This window comes from Chiloscyllium punctatum, chromosome 19, assembly GCF_047496795.1.
Source record: "Chiloscyllium punctatum isolate Juve2018m chromosome 19, sChiPun1.3, whole genome shotgun sequence".
Classification (NCBI taxonomy): domain Eukaryota; kingdom Metazoa; phylum Chordata; class Chondrichthyes; order Orectolobiformes; family Hemiscylliidae; genus Chiloscyllium; species Chiloscyllium punctatum.
Window position 1 is genome coordinate 70,167,706 of NC_092757.1, and position 21,772 is coordinate 70,189,477.

Consider the following 21,772-nt stretch of genomic DNA (forward strand, 5'->3'; position numbering starts at 1 on the left):
AATGATTTAAGACGGCAGAAGGCATAACTACTGATGTATGCCCCACATCTTGAATTTATATTCTTTTTTTTTGTCAGTTGACAAAAGGTTTGAGCTGTGGGTATGAAGACCATTTTTTGTTCATAGCCCTTGTTACCTTTTGTGGTGAGTGCTGTGGGATGTAAATGATTCTATTCTTAAAGGTGGTTGCTTCTGTCCTCAGACACCACTTATGGTGTGCAACTAATGAAATACAATTGGATGTTCTGCTCCATTTGTCTGTTTCTGTCTTGTTTGATTTGAAATGGTTTGGGTTAATTAAAACAAACTAGCCTCTTGCTTTTAAAACAATTGAACTCCAAATGTTGCTAAATTATGAGTGACAGATAATTAGCTTAGAATTCTAAACTGATTGTAAATAGATAATGTAAATGAACTAAGGTGAAAAGATTAACTTATGCAATTTGAGCCAATGTTCCCTTCTAGAATACTATACAATGTATTTTTTAAAAACAAAAACTCCATTTGCATAACAACCTTTTTTAACTTCAGGTAATTGGAAAGGCTTCAGACATGGCGTCTGATTTTTACAATTGTGTTCCTGATGAGCTAATGTAGAATATAGCACTTTCTTGGAGGGAATAGCTTAGTGGTATCATCACTGGACTGTTAATCCAGAGACCCAACTAATGTTCTGGGAATCCAGGTTCAAATTCTGCCACAACAGATGGTAGAATTCAAATTCTAATGGCGCCTTCTTGTAACAAACTTTGTTTTGGATCTGGTATGACTGTTCATTTAGACTCCAGTCATTCTTGACATTTTAACTGTTCTTCTCTCTGCACAGATGCTGCCAGATCTGCAAGTTTTTCCAGCATTTTGATTTTAGATTTCTTGCATTCACAGTATTTTGCTCTGATTCAAGCATTATCTTACATCTGTTCAGGAACACTTCAGAACCAATTTTTTTCAGTTCTGTTCAGTTTCCTGACTGTGTGTAGCAATAATTTCCACAGTTTAGTGGAAAGCTTCACTGGACTTCATGTTTCTCCCTCCCCAAAATACTGAGTCATAAGGGTTAATGACACACTCAATAATTGAGGTCTTGAGGATGTTATGTCACCAAGATTTTGAGCAAACTATAATTTTTAAACTACCAATTTGGCCAAAAATAGCAAGCTGACAGAAAGCAACAGCTATAATATATTTCTGGGGAAGATTTATGAGGTCACTGAGAATCACATTGTTAAAAATCACAACAGCAGGTTATAGTCTAACAGGTTTATTTGAAAGTACTAGCTTTTCAAAGAGGCAGTGCTTCCAAATAAACCTATTGGACTATAACCTGCTGTTTCCCTTGAGGTGGGCACTACAGTGAGTGGAGTGCTTTATTTTTCCCCCTCTAGCACTATTTTGATTTAATCCTTACCCTTCCCTTCACTTTGATCATGCACCATTGCCCTTCGAGAAGGGCATTGCTTGTCATTGGCCACCTTTTTGTTTCCTTTTCTTCCTGGTGGTTGGAATTGAATAAAGATTTATACACCTGTTGTCTTTCACTGTGTCCTACACATGTACACACACCACACTGGGTACTGGCGAAAATAAATATAAGCACTACTGCAAATAGGTGGTATTGTGGGAGTAAGGGGGAAATATCACAGCCATAGAAAGAGGAAAAAGATAACCTGGTGTTGTCTGATTTTTAACTTTGTCCACCCCAGTCTAACACTGGCACCTCCAAATCGTGAGAACCACCTTGGCAGTGTGTGTGTGTATTCCCACTTTAAGACGACTGCATCTTCACACCTACAATCTTCGTTCTAGTATAATTTGGATTTGCTGCTCAAAGGACCACCTAGGATTTAGTAACAGCCACGTGATAGTGGCAAATGATGGAAAATCATGGCCAGTTTCCACACTTGCACTAACAAAACTTTTTCGTGTGTCCTTGGTTCCAAGATATTTCACTTCTTAAATTGATTTATGTCGTAATTAATACAGCTGGCTGCTAAAAGTTTCTTTGTAACCAACTTACTCTTAAAATCTCCCATCAAAATAAAGATTCGGTGAGGGACTGAAAGTGACTATAACAATCGTGGTGCCTGTGAAGTAAGTGTGACATGATGTGCTTTTAGAGGTTCATTATTGAAACAATGACACAAGATGCAAAATCTAGAACCTGCACTCTATACTTTAACTAACAAATTTTAGTACTTCCCATCATACACTTTATGTGCTGTTAGATGTTTGGTATTCTTCTCTGGTTAACCAGTAAATCAAATTTACACTGTCTAATCACAAACTTCTATCACAAAGATTTTCTTCATACAGTGAGTTCCACAATGTCAGAACACTTTCAAATACTATTTTTTCTCACTCAACATCTTTGACTGAATAGTCATTGTTGCAATGCAGAGAAATGCAGCAGTCAATGATCAGATCATCTGATTTACAAGCTGTTAATTTCATGGGCAAAAATTGGACCGGACAAAGGGGGAGAATGTTCCTGCTCTTAAAAAGCAATACTGTTTTTATTCATTGACCTAATTGGCTTGAGTTTAACATCCTTGCTGAAATAATAATTATTTATAATATCAAGGGATCAGATTGTGCTGCCTCAAAGGAAAGTTTCTCCAGAATCAGCCAGATAGAGTCATAGAGATGCACAGTATGGAAATAGACCCTTCAGTCCAACCGGTCCATGCGGACCAGATGTCCCACCTGCCAGCACCCAGCCCATATCCCTCCAAACCCTTCCTATTCAATTGTACCAGCCTCCTCCACTTCCTCTGGCAGCTCATTCCATACTATCCTCTGAGTGAAAAAGTTGCCCCATAGGTCTTTTTTTTTTAAAAAAAATACCTTTCCCCTCTCACCCTAAACCTATGCCCTCTTAGTTCTGGACTCCCTGACCACAGGGGAAAGACTGTCTATTTATCCTATCCAAGCCCCTCATAATTTTGTAAACCTCTTATAATGTCACCCCTCCATTTCCAATGCAGGGTTTGTTTGTTGGGGCTGGAGCTGTACACTTTAATATTAATGATTTGGACGAAGGGACTGGGGGCATTCTGGTGAAGTTTGCTGATGAGATCAAGTTAGGCGGACAGGCAGGAAGTACTGAGGAGGTGGGGAGGCTGCAGGCAGATCTAGTCCAAGACATGGCTGATGAAATTCGATGTGAGCAAATGCGAGGTCTTGCACTTTAGAAAATAGTCCGAGACTCTGTTCTTTTTTCCAAATGGTGAGAAAATTCATAAAGCCAAAGTACAAAGGGATCGAAGAATGCTATTACAGGATTCTCTTAAAGGTTGACTTGCAGGTTGAGTCAGTGGTTAAGAAAGCAAGTGTAATGTTGTCATTTATCTCAAGAGGGTTGGAATGATTAGATTAGATTAGTTACAGTATGGAAACCGGCCCTTCAGCCCAACAAGTCCATACCGCCCCGCCGAAGTGCAACCCACCCATACCCCTACATCTACTCCTTACCTAACACTACGGGCAATTTAGCATGGCCAATCCACCTGACCTGCACATCTTTGGACTGTGGGAGGAAACCGGAGCACCCAGAGGAAACCCACGCAGACACTGGGAGAATGTGCAAACTCCACACAGACAGTCGCCTGAGGTGGGAATTGAACCCGGGTAAGCAGTGATGTGCTACTGAGATTTTGTAAAGCTCTGGTTATGGTTTCACTTTCGAATACTGTGTCCAGTTTTGGGTCCCACGCCTCAGGAAGGACATACTGGCACTGGAGTATGTCCAGAGATTCACACTGATGATCCCAAGAATGGTAGGCCGAACATCCGATGAATGGCTGAAGATCCTGAGATTGTATTCATTAGAAGATTGAGGGGAGATCAAATAGAAACTTACAAGACACTTCATGGCTTAGAAAGGGTGGACACTGGGAAATTGTTTGCATCAGGTGGGAATACTAGGACCCGTGGGCTTAGCCTTAGCATTAGAGGGGGTCAAGTTCAAACTGAAATGAGGAGACATTTCTTCAGCCAGAGTGTGCTTGGCCTCTGGAATTCATTGCCACAGAGTGCAGTGGAGGCTGGGACGCTAAATGTCTTCAAGGCAGAGATTGATTAAATTCTTTATCTTGCAAGGAATGAAGGGATATGGGGAGAGTGTGCATAAGTGACATAGAAATGCCCTTCAGCCATGATTTGAATGGGGGTGTGGACACGATGGATCGAATGGCCTTATTCCACTCCTCTTTCTTATGGTCAATCCCAACGTTTTTATGTTGGTGCTTTTAAACCCAAGTACCGGCATGTTTGACACAGATGTCTTCATCTGTTCACTGATCCTTGGGATTCTGGCCTTAAACCTTCTGACCTAGAGATAGGGATACAACCACTGTCATAAGAGCCCCAGCTGCAATGCTAAAGTGCATTTGGGTGTATAGCATTAGGAATCCGAAAAAATAGGTGGGAGGGAACAAATCAAATCATCCTGCTCTGCTGGGAAAGTGTTCACATGTGGATGTCAGATGGAGACCAAGACTCTGGTTGCATTTTGAATGGTAGGCTAAGTGACTTGGTTTGAAGATATATTTTGCAGGAGATATGGCAAATGTAGACTTGTTATCTATGTGTTCTACTGCTTGTTTTTACTTTGTCTAATAACTCTGGGAAAGTATGTGAATAAGCTGACTTTTTTATTTTCAGCAGGACTGATCAAAAATTATTTGTGTTTTTGAAGTTGGAGTATTAGGGCGAGGTGCCAGTATAACTAGCTGTCATGGAAATGTAGCGGATAAAGTTACCAAACCCCAAAGTTGTTAGGGACTCTTAAGGAATTAAAGCATAATCTTTCTGGCACACCCACAAATGGGGCCAGGAGAAAATTTCAAAAGGATATTAAAAGAAAAATCTTCCTTTGTTTTTGGTTTGGATTTGAATGCTCTAAGTGGTTTTTTCCAAGTTTTGGAAGCAAGGCTGTTTGACTCCGTGTGGCAGTTTAGATTGGCCGTTGTAGACCGAAAGCAAGTCTGTCTGATTTGATCTAACAATAGGTTATTTTATTCTAGCTTCAACAGCAGCTGGATCGCGTTCTGAAGGTAAACGATGATTTGCGGCATAAAATAAACGTCGTCCAAACCCAGTTGAGAAATGTGTTGGAGAAGAAGGCAGAATTAGAAGTCACAGTGCAGCAAAAGGAGAAAGAAATAAACCGACTGCAGCTCAACCTGACTGAGGTTCAGGCAGAAAACACTGGTGAAAAGGTATTTTTAATCTCTTGGTAATAGCACTCTCCCTTTTATCAGTCAGAATATCTGGGTTCATGCTTCCGCTTCAAAGACTGGTGTAAAATATCTCCCCAAAATGTCACATCATAGGTCAGTGGAGAAAATGCTGTAGTTTTCAAGTACTGAAAGTGAATACCCCATCTGAAATGAAAAATTAAACTTGTTCTCTTTTGGTTTGTTGTAGCTAGATTGCTGTGCAGATATTGAGAATGTCTTTATTCTCTTATCTCTTCTCTTTAAAAGTTCACAGATGTGTCAACAATCAACATGGCTGATAAAATCATCATTGATGTGAATGATCCAAACCGGCCTTATTTCACAAAACAAGAAATGCGACAGATTCTGCATGAGCGCAATGAGCTAAAGGCAAACTTGTTCCTGGTGCAGGAGGAACTAGCTTACTATCAGAGGTCTGTGTGCATTGGGTAATGTGGGGAAAAGCTCAGGGATATGTTTGGGGATTTGTCCCATACTAGGGTGTATTAGTGCACATAGCCATTCATCTCTGTCCTGCCCCAGCAGCTCTTAGCTCCCAAAGATGGATTGCAGAGTCATTCCACCTGTACAATTGGATGGGCTGCAACCAAAAGTCCCTAATAGTGTAAGGGTTAATGCAAATGCATTTTTAGCTTTGTATACTTTGTTTGAGATGCAGAACAATTAAAATGAAGCTTCAGCTTTTGACCTTTGTCAGTGACTTAGATCTGTTTTGGTGTTGCAGAGAGATACTCAATGATGAGAAGTGTCCAGCAATTTTCATGGAAGCAATCAAGAGTGCAATTAAAAAGCAGAGGAAAAAGGTGAAGGCCAAAATGTTGGGAATACAAGAAAACATGTGTAGCAGGTGAGTGCTTTCTTTTGAAAAGGCCATCTGAAAAGACACATCTGACATTGCACTTCATTCTGCCTCCACTTTCTCATTTCAAAATCTGATCTTGTTTTTACACTTACCTCACTTTTTTTTTAATGCAAGTTTTTTTTTGTTTTCTCTTCACAATAGTGATAGCCTTGGTCTCTTCCTTCTCTCTTTCGCTGCCCTCTATCCAGCAGTGATGTTTTTCTTCAGCTACTGTAGGGATGGTGATGGCTGAAAATGCGACTTTGGTCATTTGGTTAGAATGGGAAACAATGATGTCCTCTCCCATGCACATCACTCCACAACCTATTCACAAGAGTCTGTTCTTTTTTTGTAGGAATGGTTATTTTTCAATTTACTCTTTCAAAAAAAAAGTTCTTTTTGGCCTCTTGAGCCATGCGCTGCTGCTGACACTCTTAAATGCAGAGAGCTGAAGACTCTGTTCCCTATCTGGTGACTTGATTTTTGTCATGAGACACTTAAACATTGATAAGCATTAGGAGTAGGCCATTCAGCCCCCTCTAGCACATATACTTTATGGTCAGGCCGCATTAACTATTTGCTGCCAGGTTAGTTTGCCACCTTGCTGTCATTTGCTTTAATCCACAGCTGCTTCAGGAGGACAGCCTGGGGAGCATTCAGAGCTGGCCAAAGGTCTGCCAGCACCATACTAATTATTCGAAGGAGGCACAATGAACTCTTAAAATAAAGTATTTTACTTGGTCTCAACTATGTACCTCAGCTACATCTTGAGTTTTTTCTCATCATTCTAGTGGCTAGATGAACATTGATTGCCTGTCAATCATTGCTCTGGGTCTAGCGTCCCTTGGAGGCTAGGCAAGGATGTCAGTTCCTGACATCTGCAACAGATTCAAGGTCATCCTTAGATTCTCAACTCCAGAATTCAAATTTCACCATCTGCCATGGCAGGATTCGAATCTCGGTCCCAGGACAATTACCTGGGTCTCTGGGTTAACATTCCAGTGATAATATCACTAGACAATCGTCTATACTTGAGTTCTATTTTCTGCACATTAAAGAAGTTTGAACTTAATTCATTGTTGACTTTGTTGGTAGCTATCTCCTAAATGGCCCCCAGTTTTGGACTAATAGGAGAAAGTGAGGACTGCAGATGCTGGAGACCAGAGTTGAAAAATGTGGTGCTGGAAAAACACAGCAGGCCAGGCAGCATCCGAGGAGCAGGAGAATTGACGTTTCGGGCATAAGCCCTTCTTCAGGAATGAGGCTGGTGTGCCAAGCAGGCTGAGATAAAGGGTAGGGGGGAAGGGAATTTGGGGGAGGGGCGCTGGGAATACAATAGGTAAATGGAGGTGAGGGTGAGGGTGATAGGCCAGAGAGGGGGTGGGGGCAGAGAGGTCAGGAAGACGATTGCAGGTCAAGAGGGTGGTGCTGAATCCGGGGGGTTGGGACTGAGAAGGTGGGGTGGGGGGGGTGGAGGGAGGGAGGGAGGGGGGAAATGAGGAAGCTGGAGAAATCTACATTCATCCCGTGTGGTTGAATGAGACACTGGCACCAACCAACCCAACCGCCCTGTGGCTGAACACTTTAACTCCCCCTCCCACTCTGCCAAGGACATGCAGGTCCTTGGCCTCCTCTATCGCTAAACCCTGACCACATGACGCCTGGAGGAAGAGCGCCTCTTCTTCCACCTAGGAACCCTCCAACCATACAGGATGAGGTGTGACCCTAAGAAGGTTTATAAATGAAGGGCATGGATAAGGTAAATAGGCAAGGTCTTTTCCCTGGAGTTGGGGAGTCCAGAACTAGAGGGCATAGGTTTAGAGTGAAAGGGGAAAGATATAAAAGGGACCTAAGGGGCAACCTTTTTTACAGAGGGTGGTACGTGTATGGAATGAGCTGCCAGAGGAGGTGGTGGAGGCTGGTACAAATTACAGCATTTAAAAGTCATTTGGATGAGTATATGAATAGGAAAGAACGAGAGAGATATGGTCCAGGTGCTGGCAAATATGACTAGATTACACTAGGATTTCTGGTTGGCAGAGATGAGTTGGACTGAAGGGTCTGTTTCTGTGCTATACATCTGACTCTGTGCAGCCTAATAAAGGGCAGTAGGGGACTAGTGAGTTTTGAGAAGACTTTTAGCTCAGGTTGAGGTAGAGGACTCTGAAGAATGTGGAACACAATGGCTAAGTTTCTGTTTTCAGGTATAATTGACTGGATCAAGTGCAAATCACGCTCAATGGTGGCAGTTTTGAATTTTTTTTTTGCTTCAATTTCTGCTCAACTTTAATTTATATTCCTGCAGCTTAGATTCCATATTTAGACAGCATTTTGGAATACAGTTTTAAAATCAGTTCTGTATTTAATGTTTTTTTTTGTTTATATTTGAATGGCAACCTGGTGTGCTCTGATTTAGTCCATCTCCAGTTGTATCAACTGTTTGGAATATGTGAGATTGTCTACTTTAGTAGCAAAGGGTACTGCGCTGGATGATGAGCCACGATCACATTTGAAGGGCCAAATGGCCTACTCCTGTTATATTTTATGCCTATATGTGAGCAGCCTGACTTTAACTGAAATTGAAAATAATAATTTATTGGTTACACTGTAGAGTTAGATAAAATATAAAGGATTTGAATGATTTTTAAGCTGTGCCTCTTGCTGTTCTTCTGGAATACCATTGAATAAGAGAAATTAAAGAACTTGTGGCTGTTTATAGGGACCAAGCCTGTATTCACTGTCCATCTGCTAAGTGCCCTTGAGAAAGTGGCAGTGAGTTGCCTCCTTGGTACTGTCCTGCAGCAGTTTGTTAGGACAGGAATTGCAGGACCTTGACTGGCAACGAAGGAGTAGTGATGGTTTTTGCCAAGTTGTTTTGAACAGTGTATGATTGGGAAGGGAATCAGCAGCTCGGTGTTCCCGTGCATCTTTCCTCTAGATGTAGGAGGTCATGGGTTTAAGATTCCTGGCAAAGAAGATGGCGAGTTGCTGCAATGGATCTTGTAGATGTTTCACATTATTTTCAATATGCAGTGGTACTGGAGGGATTGAATGTTTTTAAGGTGGTGAATAGATTCATTCAGTCAATTGTGGTGTTGGGGGTAGGGTGTGCTCCATTTCTGAACTACTGGTGTTAACTTTTCAAATTGCACTTGATTTCAGGAGAAATGTGCCTTTTTGGGGATGGGTCTGAGAGGAAAATGTGATTTTAGTTGAAATTGTCCAATATATCGACCATTCAGTGCAGCAACTACATTCATAACAAAGGTTAAATGTTGTCAATTTCTGCACAGGCCATAATTAAAGTTGATTACTGGAATGTCAACAATTTTCACATGTTGAGGAATTCCGGCTGTAAGAGTAGTTGATTGCCACTCACTGTTTTTTAAAATCGACAATCTCCTGTTTCTACACAGTGACGAGGATGACCAAGAAGCTCTTGCCCTTCCCTGCTTCTCACCAGATGAAGTGGATGCCAAGCCACCAGAGTCAAAAATCAAATCCATGTGAGTTTTCAATCCATTCGTCTTTTAGATAAATTGGTTATTGTCTCTGTTCAGGATTTCCTAACTTTCTTCTTGCTTGCCTTGGCTGACTGTGTGTTTTGAGAATAGGTGGGTGTCAGAAACTGAGGAGTATTTTTATGGCCACAGCTCCTTATTCATACTGAGCGTACCTACTTGGTCACTCTGTGCATTCCAGTGAATCCAGGGCTGTCCTCTCCCAGCAGAGTTTTGTAACACTGTTTTGGAATGTGAATAAGTATTCCATATAAAAGTGAGATCCTGTAATGGAGCCTCACAGAAATATAGAGTGTTCAACATTTTGTCAAATCTGGCAGGATGCTTTATAGATTCATTAGGATGCTGTGTAATATGGGGAACTGCATTCAAAAAAAGTGCTTTTGAAATTTTTTGTTTACATTTAGAACAGAGGAGATTTGATATGGCTTGACAGCAGTGTTTTAAAATTACAAACAGTGCCCTGAGTTCAAATAGACGCTCCCAGTGATTTTGAAGGATGTGGAACATGGGAGCAGCAGTACAAGATAGAAAGTTTGGATATTTCAATCAGAACAAGAGATTTCTTTTGATGTGGAATGTCATGTGGATGACCAGAATGAAGGGTTGAAACTTTCAATTAGCTGGTTCAAAAGAAGAAGGAAAGATGTGGGAAGGGAGTAGGCTCCAAAAGGTTGTGGATTTGGGCTTTGAATGCCAGAATGGACTGGTTTGCTGAATGAATGACCTGATTCTGTACAGTTTCTAATATGTTTGATAATAGCTTGGTGTTATAACCTAGAAAACATATTGGCCTGATATCTGAGTACCCACAAGTGGAACAGTGGGTGTTGAGTGAAGGAAAATCATGCTAATTCTAGTTTATAAATCATGGATTCATAGAGGTGCTGATGAGACCGGGATCAAGGAGATGGGTAAGAAAATCTGTTTTCTTTCTGTAGATAGTCTGAATTTTGATTCCTGAGTGTCCAACATGCAGCAGCTACCTCCTAGCAAACTGATGTTGCAACAGGGATATCCAGCTGGCAATGGGCTTTACATATATGCTGGACTAACCCCTGTTTCAAATATGCGTAAAAGGGCACCAATTATCCTTGTTAAGTATTTCCATCAGGAACACACCTGTGCTTCCTGTACACCAATTTTGGGGATTGGGAGGCTGTGTGGAAAGTTGGGCATCGGTGTTTCCAGGGCAAGATTCATCCTCCAAGGCCTCCTCTTGAGTCTTGTAATGTGTTTGATAGAGGTTGTAGACATCACTTGATTTAATGTCGAACAAGGAGTTGCAGATAAACAGGATTGAGCATTTTGGACAGTTGCCAATCCATCATTGGAGGTTTGTTCACGTGGAAATTACTTACTAATCTACAAAAAGATCTTCAGGAAAGCCTCAGCATAATATTTGCTGTCACCTATCTTTTCTGTGGACAGTAATGCTCTTGGACTCTTTAGAGATCTGCATTTTGACTCTTCACTTGGGTTACAAAACAAAACCACTCAGCACCATTCTAGGTACAAATACATGGACCAGATGTGAAAGCAGATTTTGTCCACTTGAGTCTCCTTGGTTGGAGACTGGAGTGAGTGGTCAGATTTGTTTGTAGGAAAGTGTGGATCTTTAATCCAGTCTGGATTTGGTTTGCTGCTAATACTTGCTTTTGAGAGCAGAACCCAGCCATGGTGCTATGACCATTCTGCAGTGATTTCACCCCTGCTCCACCACATCCCCAACCAAAACCACTTTTCTCTTTTGTTACAACTACCCTGACTTTCCTGCTAGCAATCATGCAGGAAGTTGCTGTGTTCTTTTATAAATTCCTCTTTTTTTTGAGATTTGTGGAGAGCAAGGTGATGTAAATGTAAACTTTCCTTTTGTAGAGACTTGAACTATGTCTGTCTCTCTCTCTCTCTCTCCGTCTCTCTCTCTCTCGACTGAAACCTGAATGCTTGTCTTGGTGAAGCATTAGAGCTTTATAAAAGGTTCCATTGCACTATATGAAGAAAAAGCATTTTTTTTCCTTTCATTTTGGCTGCATCAGATTGTTGTTGTTGTTTTGTGGGATCTTGTTCTGTGTAATTTGGTGAGGTTTCCTGATATGACACCAGTAATTGTATTTTTGAGTATACTTCAATAACTGGAGTGATTTTTCTGGGACTTTTTTCTTTTAGATGTTACATAAATACTTTTGCTATCAAATTGTCTCTAATACACCCATTTAATCCAAAACGTTCTAATATTGTCATTTAAGCTGAACAAAGTCATATTCTGTGGTAGAATGTGAAACATCTAAGCTTTATGACTTTAATATATTAAATGACTTTGTTTTTACTGAAGATGTCCTATGTGCCTGCTGTTTGGCCTTGAGCAGTGATGACTTTGGCAAGTGGCTAGGACTTGCACAGATAGCCTTGGACTTATTGCCTTTTATATTCTTGCATTCCAATCCTGACCACCACCACACCCAGGATGTGTTCTCTCTGCTCACGGGACGTTTTACTGATTACTGAAACTTATTAAACATGATGCATTTTCTAAAAATTTATATAATGCTTCATTTAATCCTCTGGATAAGATTAGTACTTAGCTTCATATTTGTTGTTTAGTAGATTTGAGGCATGGGCTAAATTCTGCAAATTAGTATTTCCAATGCAGAATATCCTATGCAGGAATTAAGGCACTCTGGGTCATCAAATTTTTTTTTCTTCCATCTCTTCAATTTGATGGGTAGGGAATCTTGTGCACTAGCCTGACTTGTATGGTGTGCAGTCCTCCAGCTTGTGCTGGAAGGAGTAACCCATAGGTCTTTAGAGGCCTGTAGAATTTTAAATATTTGGAGTGTTCAAAGTTTCACTCCATTCTGAATTGGCAGTCTCTTATCTTGGTATGTGGGTAGGTGAGGAGCATAATCGAACAAATATTTCCAACAGTCATCATGCCTGATAAAGAGCTTGAACTCTGGACCGGTCTATCCAGCTCTGTCTTCACTAATGGAAGGGAGAAATCCAGAAAGACTTTGTACCCATGGCCAGGAGTGACCTTGGTGGCTGTGGTCTTGTGCTTTCCTTTACAATCAGTTTTGGAAGCATGATCCAGAAGGCTGACCAATTGTGAAAACCAGTTTAATGCATATCCTCTCGGATAATATTTTGAGTATACCATTACAAATGAGATGAGGAATCTCTGAAATTTTGGGTTATATTTCAGAACAATCCCTTTTTAAAATTTCACTGCCATACATATCATATGCTGGATTCAATCTTTAATGTGTACTTCATGAATAATTATTAATTTTTAGCACAACAACATGGTGTATTTTAATTGATTTTGAGGAAATTGTTGCTAGTGTATAATATATCTGCGTTTATTTTCCAGAAATCCATCTCCAGAATTTAGAACTACTTTGCAAAGTATTGTCTCCCAAGAAATCCAGATCTGGATTTTGGAACTGCTTTGCAAAGTACTTTCCGCCAGGTAAATGTGAGATTTATTTTATACAGATAACTATAGAGGAATAAACTTAAAGTGTGTATCGAACATACAAGTATACAGATTTTCAAAACTACTGTTGCTACTGCCTGGGAAAACTATTAGAACCAGAGGACAGGGCAGTGGGTTGTTATGTTGTCATAGTCTTACCAGACCATAGGGGCTGCTGCCTCATTAGAGAGAAGCGAATGGTGGTGATTTAACCTGAGGGCCACCAGCCCTCCGGCCAGGGAAGAGGTTGAGAAGGAGAGTCCTTCATGGTAACCTCAAACTGGTGTTGGAATGTGAACCCATGCTGTTGGCATCACACTACTCTGCAAACCAACAATCCAGCCACCTGAGCTAAACTGATTCCCAGGACAGTGGGTAATGAGCAATGAAAGGTACTTTTTGAGTGGCACCATCAGCACTGTCAAAATCAACTGATGCAAGTATTACGCTATTTAAATACGTTTATCTTTTAAAACGAATACATACAAGTTTAGACTTGTTTCTGTAATTTGGATCCAAATGACACCCTCTTTCAGATCAGGAAGTATTTCTTAATAGGGGAAAAGTAAATAAAACTTTGCATGACTTTTATCTGTTCTGCTAATTTGTAACCCCCATGTTGTTTGAAAGTGAAGATACAGTAGTATAATTTGATATCGTTTTTGTAAATCTGCATTGTATGAACACTTGAGTATTCAGTAGAGTTCAAAGCAGTTTTTGGTTTATTCCTATTGGGTGCAACTCCAAACTGGATGACTCACTCGATCATTCCAAGTCCATTCACATACTGTGAAAACTTGTGAACTTGCTATTGGATGCCATCTCAGTTTGTATTTACTGAGCTCCTCCGCCTGGTTATTAGTGCCCTTTTTTTTATTTGACTGAAATGTCATCCATCCAAAAGGCTTAAGCCTCCAAACCATTTAAGAAATATCCAGTCATTTAATATGTCTAACAACTAATTTTAAGAATTGAATAACTGATTATAGATACTTTTGTCGTTTGAGGAAATTCCTGGCATGGTATGAGTAAAAACTAATTTCTTAGGTATTTGTAATTTGTACATTAATTGTGTAACTCTCCAGCTGATTAAATGGGCAAGTTGTTGGAAAAGGGGAACAAAGTTTGTTTTACATTCTTTTTAAACTGAAAATAACAATCTGAATCAACTTGCACTATAATGAATGGCTTAGATTTCACACAGAAAACAAACCCACACTTAATTATTGTCACTTAGATTATATCTGGCTTTCTGGTGAGAATTTTAAACTTTTATAATGAGAGTTTCTTACCACTCCAGAAGGGATTGTCTTTCTGGTTGATAACGACATGGATGCTCACAACACGATTGACTGTTGATTAGTCATCCATTTTTAGACCTCATGATTATGCTGTTTTTGTCTGTTCACTCAGATTGTAATACACTGTTTTACATGTGCTCTGGCTGTAGTGGATGAGCAATGCAAGAAGGTGCTCTTAGTTGTAGGTTTGCTCAGAATTTCTAGCTGTGGCTTCACTGAGCCTTGCTGTTTAGAGTATAAGTTGCGGTTTTCTCCAAAGGTCAACATGAGAGACTAAATGTTATGTTACACGTAAGCCTTTGATTTATGTCTAACAACTTGCCTCCCCACCCCCTGCACCTACCAGAAAAAAAGCCAATGCCATTTGATCAAATGATAAAGAATAGCTTGAAATTTTTTTTTAACAACATTACTCTATTTGTTTGGCATATACCAGGTTAACATGCAAGCAGTAGAGAAGTACACAGAGCAGTAATAATAGTGTATTCTATTCCCATTATATGAAGTGATTTTTATAGGCTTTGCTTTGCACATACTTCAATATAGCATCTTTACCTGCCCAATTATTGCAAGGCTACCTTACTCTGCTTCTTTTTGACACCATGGTGCTATGTAACTACCTTTTTTTTAATTGTTTGGTTTACCTACCAGTGTGGCAGGAATGACATCTTTCCCGAGATCACTTTCCCAATGTTTTGGACAGTGTCATCTGTTGTGATATATCGCGCAGCACTTGCAAAGGAATGACCTGTTCACTGCTCAGTTTGGATTCTGTTAAGTCCATCTGGCTCCTGATCTCATTGCAGCTTTAGTCTCCATGTGGAGGGAAAAAAGAGCTGAACTCCACGTGAGAGTGACTGCCCTTGACATCAAGTCCAGCATTTGACCAAGTGTGACATTAAGGAACACTACCAAAACTGGAGTCAGTGGGAATCTGTTAGGCGATGGGGGAGGAGGAGAAGGTGAGAGAAACCCTCTGCTGCGCTTAGACTTCTTTCTGGCACAAAGGAAGGTTGTTACTATTAGCCAATCATCTCAGTCCCAGTGCTTTACTGCAGGAACTCCTTTGGGCTAGTATCCTACACTCAACCAGCTTAAGCTGCTTCATTATGACTTTGCTTCAATCATAAGGTCAGAATTAGGGCTGTTCGCTGATGGTGAATATCCGATACCAAAGCAGTCTGTCCATATGCAGCAAAACATGGACAACATCCAGTCTTTGCCTGGCACTGATGTGAATGTCACTTGCTACTTGTCAACCAATAACTAACTCCAACAAGAGAATCTGACCACCAGTAGAAATTGAATTGGACCGGCCATATAAATACTCTTGTTATAAGAGAAGATCAAAAGATGAGAATTCTGTGGCATATATTTCGCTACCTGTCTTCTCGATGCATGTCTGCTCTGTACAAAGCAAATAAAGAGGGTGGTGGAATATTCTCCACTTGCCTGGATGGGTGCAGATCCAACAACACTCCAGAATCAGACAAAACAGTCCACTTGATTGGAATCATGAACATGATCTTCAGCATTCACTCCCTTCACAGCTCAACGGCAGTAGTGTACTGGAAGATTAACTGTAGGAATTCACCAAGGCTTCTTTTTTGATAGCGCCTTCCAAACCTGCATCTTCTACCAGCTAGACAGACCAGGAGAGCAGATCCAATGGTTCAGGAGGACAGCTTTCCACCAACTTCTCCAGGGCAGTTATGAATGGGCCATAGATGTTCAACCCACATGGTTTTTTTTTTCTTTTTGCTAAGATAGCTTTCCCAATCCGATATAGAACATAGAAGAATACAGCGCAGTACAGACCCTTCAGCCCTCGATGTTGCGCCGATCAAAGCCCACCTAACCTACACTAACCCACTATCCTCCATATACCTATCCAATGCCCGCTTAAATACCCATAAAGAGGGAGAGTCCACTACTGCTACTGGCAGGGCATTCCATGAACTATCTTTTTTGTGGGGAAAGATGAAACCATCCTCCTAATGGATTCTGTCCTCCCCTCCCCTCTTTTCCCCCCACCCCCCACCCCCACTTCTTAACATCTAGCAGTATTTTCAGCATCTGGATGGTGAATCTTGTTTTCTTCTGTCTGGAAGGCTTAATTTACAAATATTTGAGTAAATACAATACGTAAGTCCCACTTACCAGCACCTAGGTTTTTATGTTATGACTTTTTTTTTCAAGAGTTCATCCAAGTACTGAACGATTTGATGCCCTTGCCTCTACTACCCTCCTTTGGCAGTGAGTTCCAGACTTCCACCACGCTCTGGGAACGTTTTTTTTTTAAATCCCCTTCAGACCTACTGCATATTGTTTTTTTTAAAAATTTAGGTTTCCCCCTGCTGCTTCCTATTCGCCCTGTCCATAACCCTCATGTATGGCCAGAATAGTTATTGAGTGGCTTGTGGTGATTTAAAAATCTTAATTTTTGATTTTGTATTTTGAGTACTGCATAACCTTTTTCCAGGTTTATTGTTTTGCACATTTTAAAACTATTTTTTTTAGTACTTTGTCACTTGCATTATGAAACTGTTACATTTTCATGTGCTTGAAATTATCTCTCTACCCCTCATAAATACATTCACATAGAGAAGCACCCAATGGGATTGGTGAAACCAGTTCTGCAGCATTGCAGAAGGAGCCTTCTCAATAACCTCAGTGCCATAACACTGGAGTTAATTCTGTAGATATTCTAGCTGTACTGCTGCATATTTTAATAGTCCTCTAAAGTAAATGTTTCCTTTTTATTGAGAAAGATCACTTTTGTAAAACCTGATTAGTTAAATCTTCTGTCTCTTAGTACAGTGAGATATCTGATCAGCTTGTGCTTTCATTTTGACCAATGATCCTGCCCTGATAGTCGTTTTTTTTCCCTGTGACTTTAATCGGGTCTCCTTCAAACTGAATCCAAAAGTATCTTAAATAAATTTTTAAAAATTGCTCATCCTAGATTCTGCTACAGTTAATGGCTTAGTGTTTTCTCTCCCCTATGCTATAAATGTACTTCTAGTGACACTTCTGGAAGCTGTCTGACATGTACTAGTTTTAAATCATTGTCCTCGAAAGATGACCAAGTTAGTTAACTTTTTTGAAGGAGTTTAAAAATCAACATGTCACAAGCCCAAAAGTCAAATTCCAAAATAATTATATATGAATCTTCTGCCCCGCCCGCACCCGCCCATCCAACATATCTTACAAATTGTGTTCCCATTATTCTTGCTTTTCCGTCTGAAGAAAAAAAATTCTTTTGTACTGAATCTAACCAATTTAAAGGCTCGAGGTCTAAACGCTTCTCAGGCTAGAGCCTGACCACTGTAAGCCTTTCACTTAAACAAATCCAATGGGCCAGTGTGAGTAGACAATGTCTAAGAATCACAAGTGTTTTTTGTACTTTAAGGATTAATTCTGTAAAAGTCTGTCCCATTTGCCAGCAGTTGGCCCATATCGCTCTGAACCCTTCCTATTCATGTACCCATCCAGATGCCTTTTTAAATGTTGTAATTGTACTAGCCACCACCATTTTCCTCTGGCAGCTCATTCCATACACTCCTCACCCTCTGCGTGAAAATATTGCCCCTCCAGTCCCTTTTCAATCTTTTCCCCCTTATCCAAAACCTATGCCCTCACAATTTTAAAGGACACCCCTCCTCCAGGGAAAATACCTTGCATATTTATCCTATCATGATTTTATAAACCTGTATAAGATTACCCCTCGCCTTCTGCTCCAGTGAAAACAACCCCAGCCAATTCAACCTCTCCCTACAGCTCAAACCCTTGCAACATTCTTGTAAATCTTTTCTGAACTCTTTTTCAAGTTTCATAACATCCTCCCTATGGGAGGGGGACAAGCAGTGCACACAGTATTCCAAAAGTGGCCTAACCAATGTTCTGTACAGCTGCAACAATGACTATAGGACTTGGGAAGTCAATGATTTTTCCATTAAAGGAAAGTACACCAACTACCCTTACTATCCTGTCTACCTGCAAATCCACTTTCAAGGAACTATGAACCTGTGCACCAAGATCACTTTGTTCAGCAACCGTCCCCAGGACTGTGCATATGTTCTGCTCTGATTTGCCTTTCCAAAATGCAACACATCACATTAATCTAAATTAAGTGCCATCCGCCACTCCTCAGTCCACAGGCCCATCTGATCAAGATCACTATTACAGTCTGAGGTAATCTTTGCTGTCCACTATACCTCCAATTTTGCTGTCATCTGCAAACTTACTAACTGTACCTCCTATGTTCACATCCATATCATTTATATAAAATGACAAAAAGCATTGGACCCAGCATTGATCTTTGTAGCACACCACTTGTCACAGGCCTCCAGTCTGAAAAGCTACCCTCCACCACCGTCTTCTGTCTTCTACCTTTTGAGCCAGTTCTGTAACCAAATGGCTAATTGTCCCTATATTCCATGTGATCTAATCTTGCTAACAAGTCTACCATGAGGATCCTTGTCGACCACCTTACTGAAGTCCAAATAGATCACTATCACGTCTCTTCCCTCATCAATCATTTTCATTAACTTGATGTGAATTTGTTCAAGAAAAGTAGTGAGACAAAATATCCTACACACTAAGCCATGTTGACTATCCAAATACACGTACATTCTGTCCCTCAGGATTCCCTCCAACTTGCCCACCACTGCCGTCCTGGCTTGTCCTTACCACCTTTCTTAAATAGTGGCACCACATTAGCCAAGCTCCAGTCTTCTGGCAGCTCAACTGTGACTATCGATGATCCAAATGTCTTAGCAAGGGGCCCAAACACTTCTGTAGCTGCCCACATTTCTACGGTACACCTGATCAGGCCCTGGGGACTCATCCACCTTTTGTGTTTTAAGACACTCAGCACTCTGTCCTCTGTGATATTGACATTTTTCAAGATGTCACCATCTATTTCCCCACATTCTCACTAGCCATGTCCTTCTCCACATGTTCAGTGAGTAACAACCTTGCCTATGTATGAAGGCTGCAGACTAAAGTTCCACTCAGAGCCTGTCTATGCTGATACTTCACTGTAGAAGTGAGAGGACACCGCACCATCTTAAGTAATATCCACCAGATGAGAGGCAAACTGAGACCATGGTTATCCAAGTGGATTCAAACTATTTGTTAGCCAAAACTTCAGCTTTTTGTAAATTTTCTTTTAGCTGAGGAAAACCTTTTTAGAGTTTAGTTTTTAGTCATATTATTGCACATCATTTGTTGTGTAACTAATAAAGTAACTTTAGTATTTCCCACTCACTATGTACCCCTCACTTTACAGGTCACCCTTTTCCACACATCCCTCTCCATCTAGGAGGGTGGGATGGTCTGGAGTTCAGACTCTCCCACGTCAGCCATCAATATCCCTCCATGATCAGTTGTCACATGCAATTCAGGTGGGTTCTGCTAGACAGTGGCCCTTCTGGATTTGTCTGGCTGTGTAGGAAATAAATTGATTGCCTGATATGCCACTTGCTGACACAAGATAATTTAGAACTTATTGTCCATCTGGAAATCCTCAACCTTTCTCAGTTGGGTGTCTTCCTGAATGAAGTAAAATGTTCAAGTTTAAGGTAATTTGATAACATTTTTGGTTTTTACATTATCTATATGAATGTAGCTAAATGCACTATAATCCTTTCCAGAAAGCATCTTTTGTTTTTAGAATGCATCTATGGTTTCAAGGCATGATCAACTGATTGGAATCTTCAATGACTTAGGTCAAAACCAGATTATCGTAATGCTCCAATATGAAACAACTTATTTTCTGCATAATTGTAGCCTGACCCAAGTATTTGTAACTTTGTTTTATTTTTAGCTGCAGCATTTTGCTTTTTGACCTCTACCAGAGTTCTTAAACTGGACACTAGAATTTGTGTAGTTCTTTTTAAACTATCCTGTATAAAGCTGTGTTTCTACCTACAGCTATTCTTATTGCTGATCAGAGTCCAAGTGTTGATATGTAGCAAGTATAAGGTGGTTTACATATGGGCTCCAGTTCATGGAACCTGAATGGGGCTGCTGTGCTTTAATACACTTCTAGAGAGGAGAGAGGTTGCTTTCCAATTCCCTGTCTCTTACCTCTAGTTATTACTACTAAAATCTTTCTGCTTACATGTATAGTATCTGTACTACAGATGATCCAATTGAAGGTAATCACAACCAAATATTTCAAAATGTATTATGGACTTCTCACCAGGGGTCAAAAGAATATCCAGAGCAAGGAAATGGCAGATTTTTCTACCACCTTCAGACTTTCCAGTATTGTGCTTTACAGTTGTATGGTTACACTTACCTTTTCTAAAATTGGGTAATTCAGCCCAATAGAGTTGAAGCTGGCACTTTCTTGACTTGTATTGCTAAGTACCACACTCGACCTGGGAAGCAAAACTTAAATACATGTTTGCAGTCCCAGGCCTTTCTGGTATTAATTACTTACAGGGGATAAACCATCATGATCTTGAAATGAAATTTTTTTTAAGGAAAAAAATGCAGTGGGTTGAAATATGAATTTGCCAGATGCATGTGTTGAAGGTTCTACCTTTTTTTCACGAGCATTTCAAACTTCCAATCTGGGGACAGGATGCTATTGAATTGTGACTGATTGATTATATTCAGTTTGAGACCTAATGTGTATTATTTTACAAACTATGACAGTTTTACTTTAAGCTTGATAGTAATTAAGATGAGTTTCTGCTACTGTTGTTATTTTTGATATCAGTTTTCTACCTTGATCAAGGAGGAATGTAGCCATTTGGCACTTCAGTTATCAATTGGAGGAGGCAGTTGTGTGTGAAGAGGAGCTTGTGCCATTATGCTAAATAATACAACCAGCAACACCCACACTGAGTAAACTACTTTCTACATAAGTGAATGGTACTATGTGGATTGGAAGCCAAGATGAGAGGGGCATCTTCTGTTTTATAATAGATTTCCTGTTGCATACTTATGTTTTGTTTGTACAGGTTTGGATTTCTTTATCGCGGTAACAGTGTGAAAACATCAACTACCATAACACCTACCACAACCTCAGCTGAAGCTTGGGAAGTCATTGGCCCCAAGGAAGCGAACTTGCATGAGGAATGTTCACAAACCAAAGAATAAAACTGAGGGGGGAAAAAAAAAAATCTGTACATAGTCTTTCAATATGACTTGATTTACTTGCTGCTTTGAAATATACAAAATTTTAGATTCATTTCCAACTAACAGGAATTAACTATTGTAACTTTTACATTAAGACTAAACTATTTTTAATAAAGCTTTTATTTTAAGATATTGAAGTATTCCTTCTGTTAAGACCTGAATCAAGTAAGATTCACTCTTTAAATTGCTGTGAATTTGGTTGGTATGTTATTTATTGGCAGCCCTTTTTCGGATGT

At 40.2% G+C, this 21,772-nt stretch overlaps 1 protein-coding gene across 2 annotated transcripts in view; it reads left to right on the forward strand.

Annotated features, from left to right (window-relative positions):
* Positions 1 to 21,664, forward strand: part of rilp (Rab interacting lysosomal protein) — a 40,669-nt gene extending 19,005 nt beyond the window's left edge. The window contains exons 4-10 of one of the 2 annotated variants that reach the window (XM_072589631.1): positions 5,025 to 5,219; positions 5,487 to 5,653; positions 5,965 to 6,087; positions 9,498 to 9,587; positions 12,976 to 13,074; positions 19,675 to 19,789; positions 21,359 to 21,664. In XM_072589631.1, the coding sequence (XP_072445732.1) occupies positions 5,025 to 5,219; positions 5,487 to 5,653; positions 5,965 to 6,087; positions 9,498 to 9,587; positions 12,976 to 13,074; positions 19,675 to 19,789; positions 21,359 to 21,382 (813 nt within the window). In that variant the 3' untranslated portion in view covers positions 21,383 to 21,664. The remainder of the gene's footprint in view (positions 1 to 5,024; positions 5,220 to 5,486; positions 5,654 to 5,964; positions 6,088 to 9,497; positions 9,588 to 12,975; positions 13,075 to 19,674; positions 19,790 to 21,358) is intronic. The other variant, XM_072589632.1, reaches the window with a different exon arrangement.
* Positions 21,665 to 21,772: the final 108 nt, after the last annotated feature.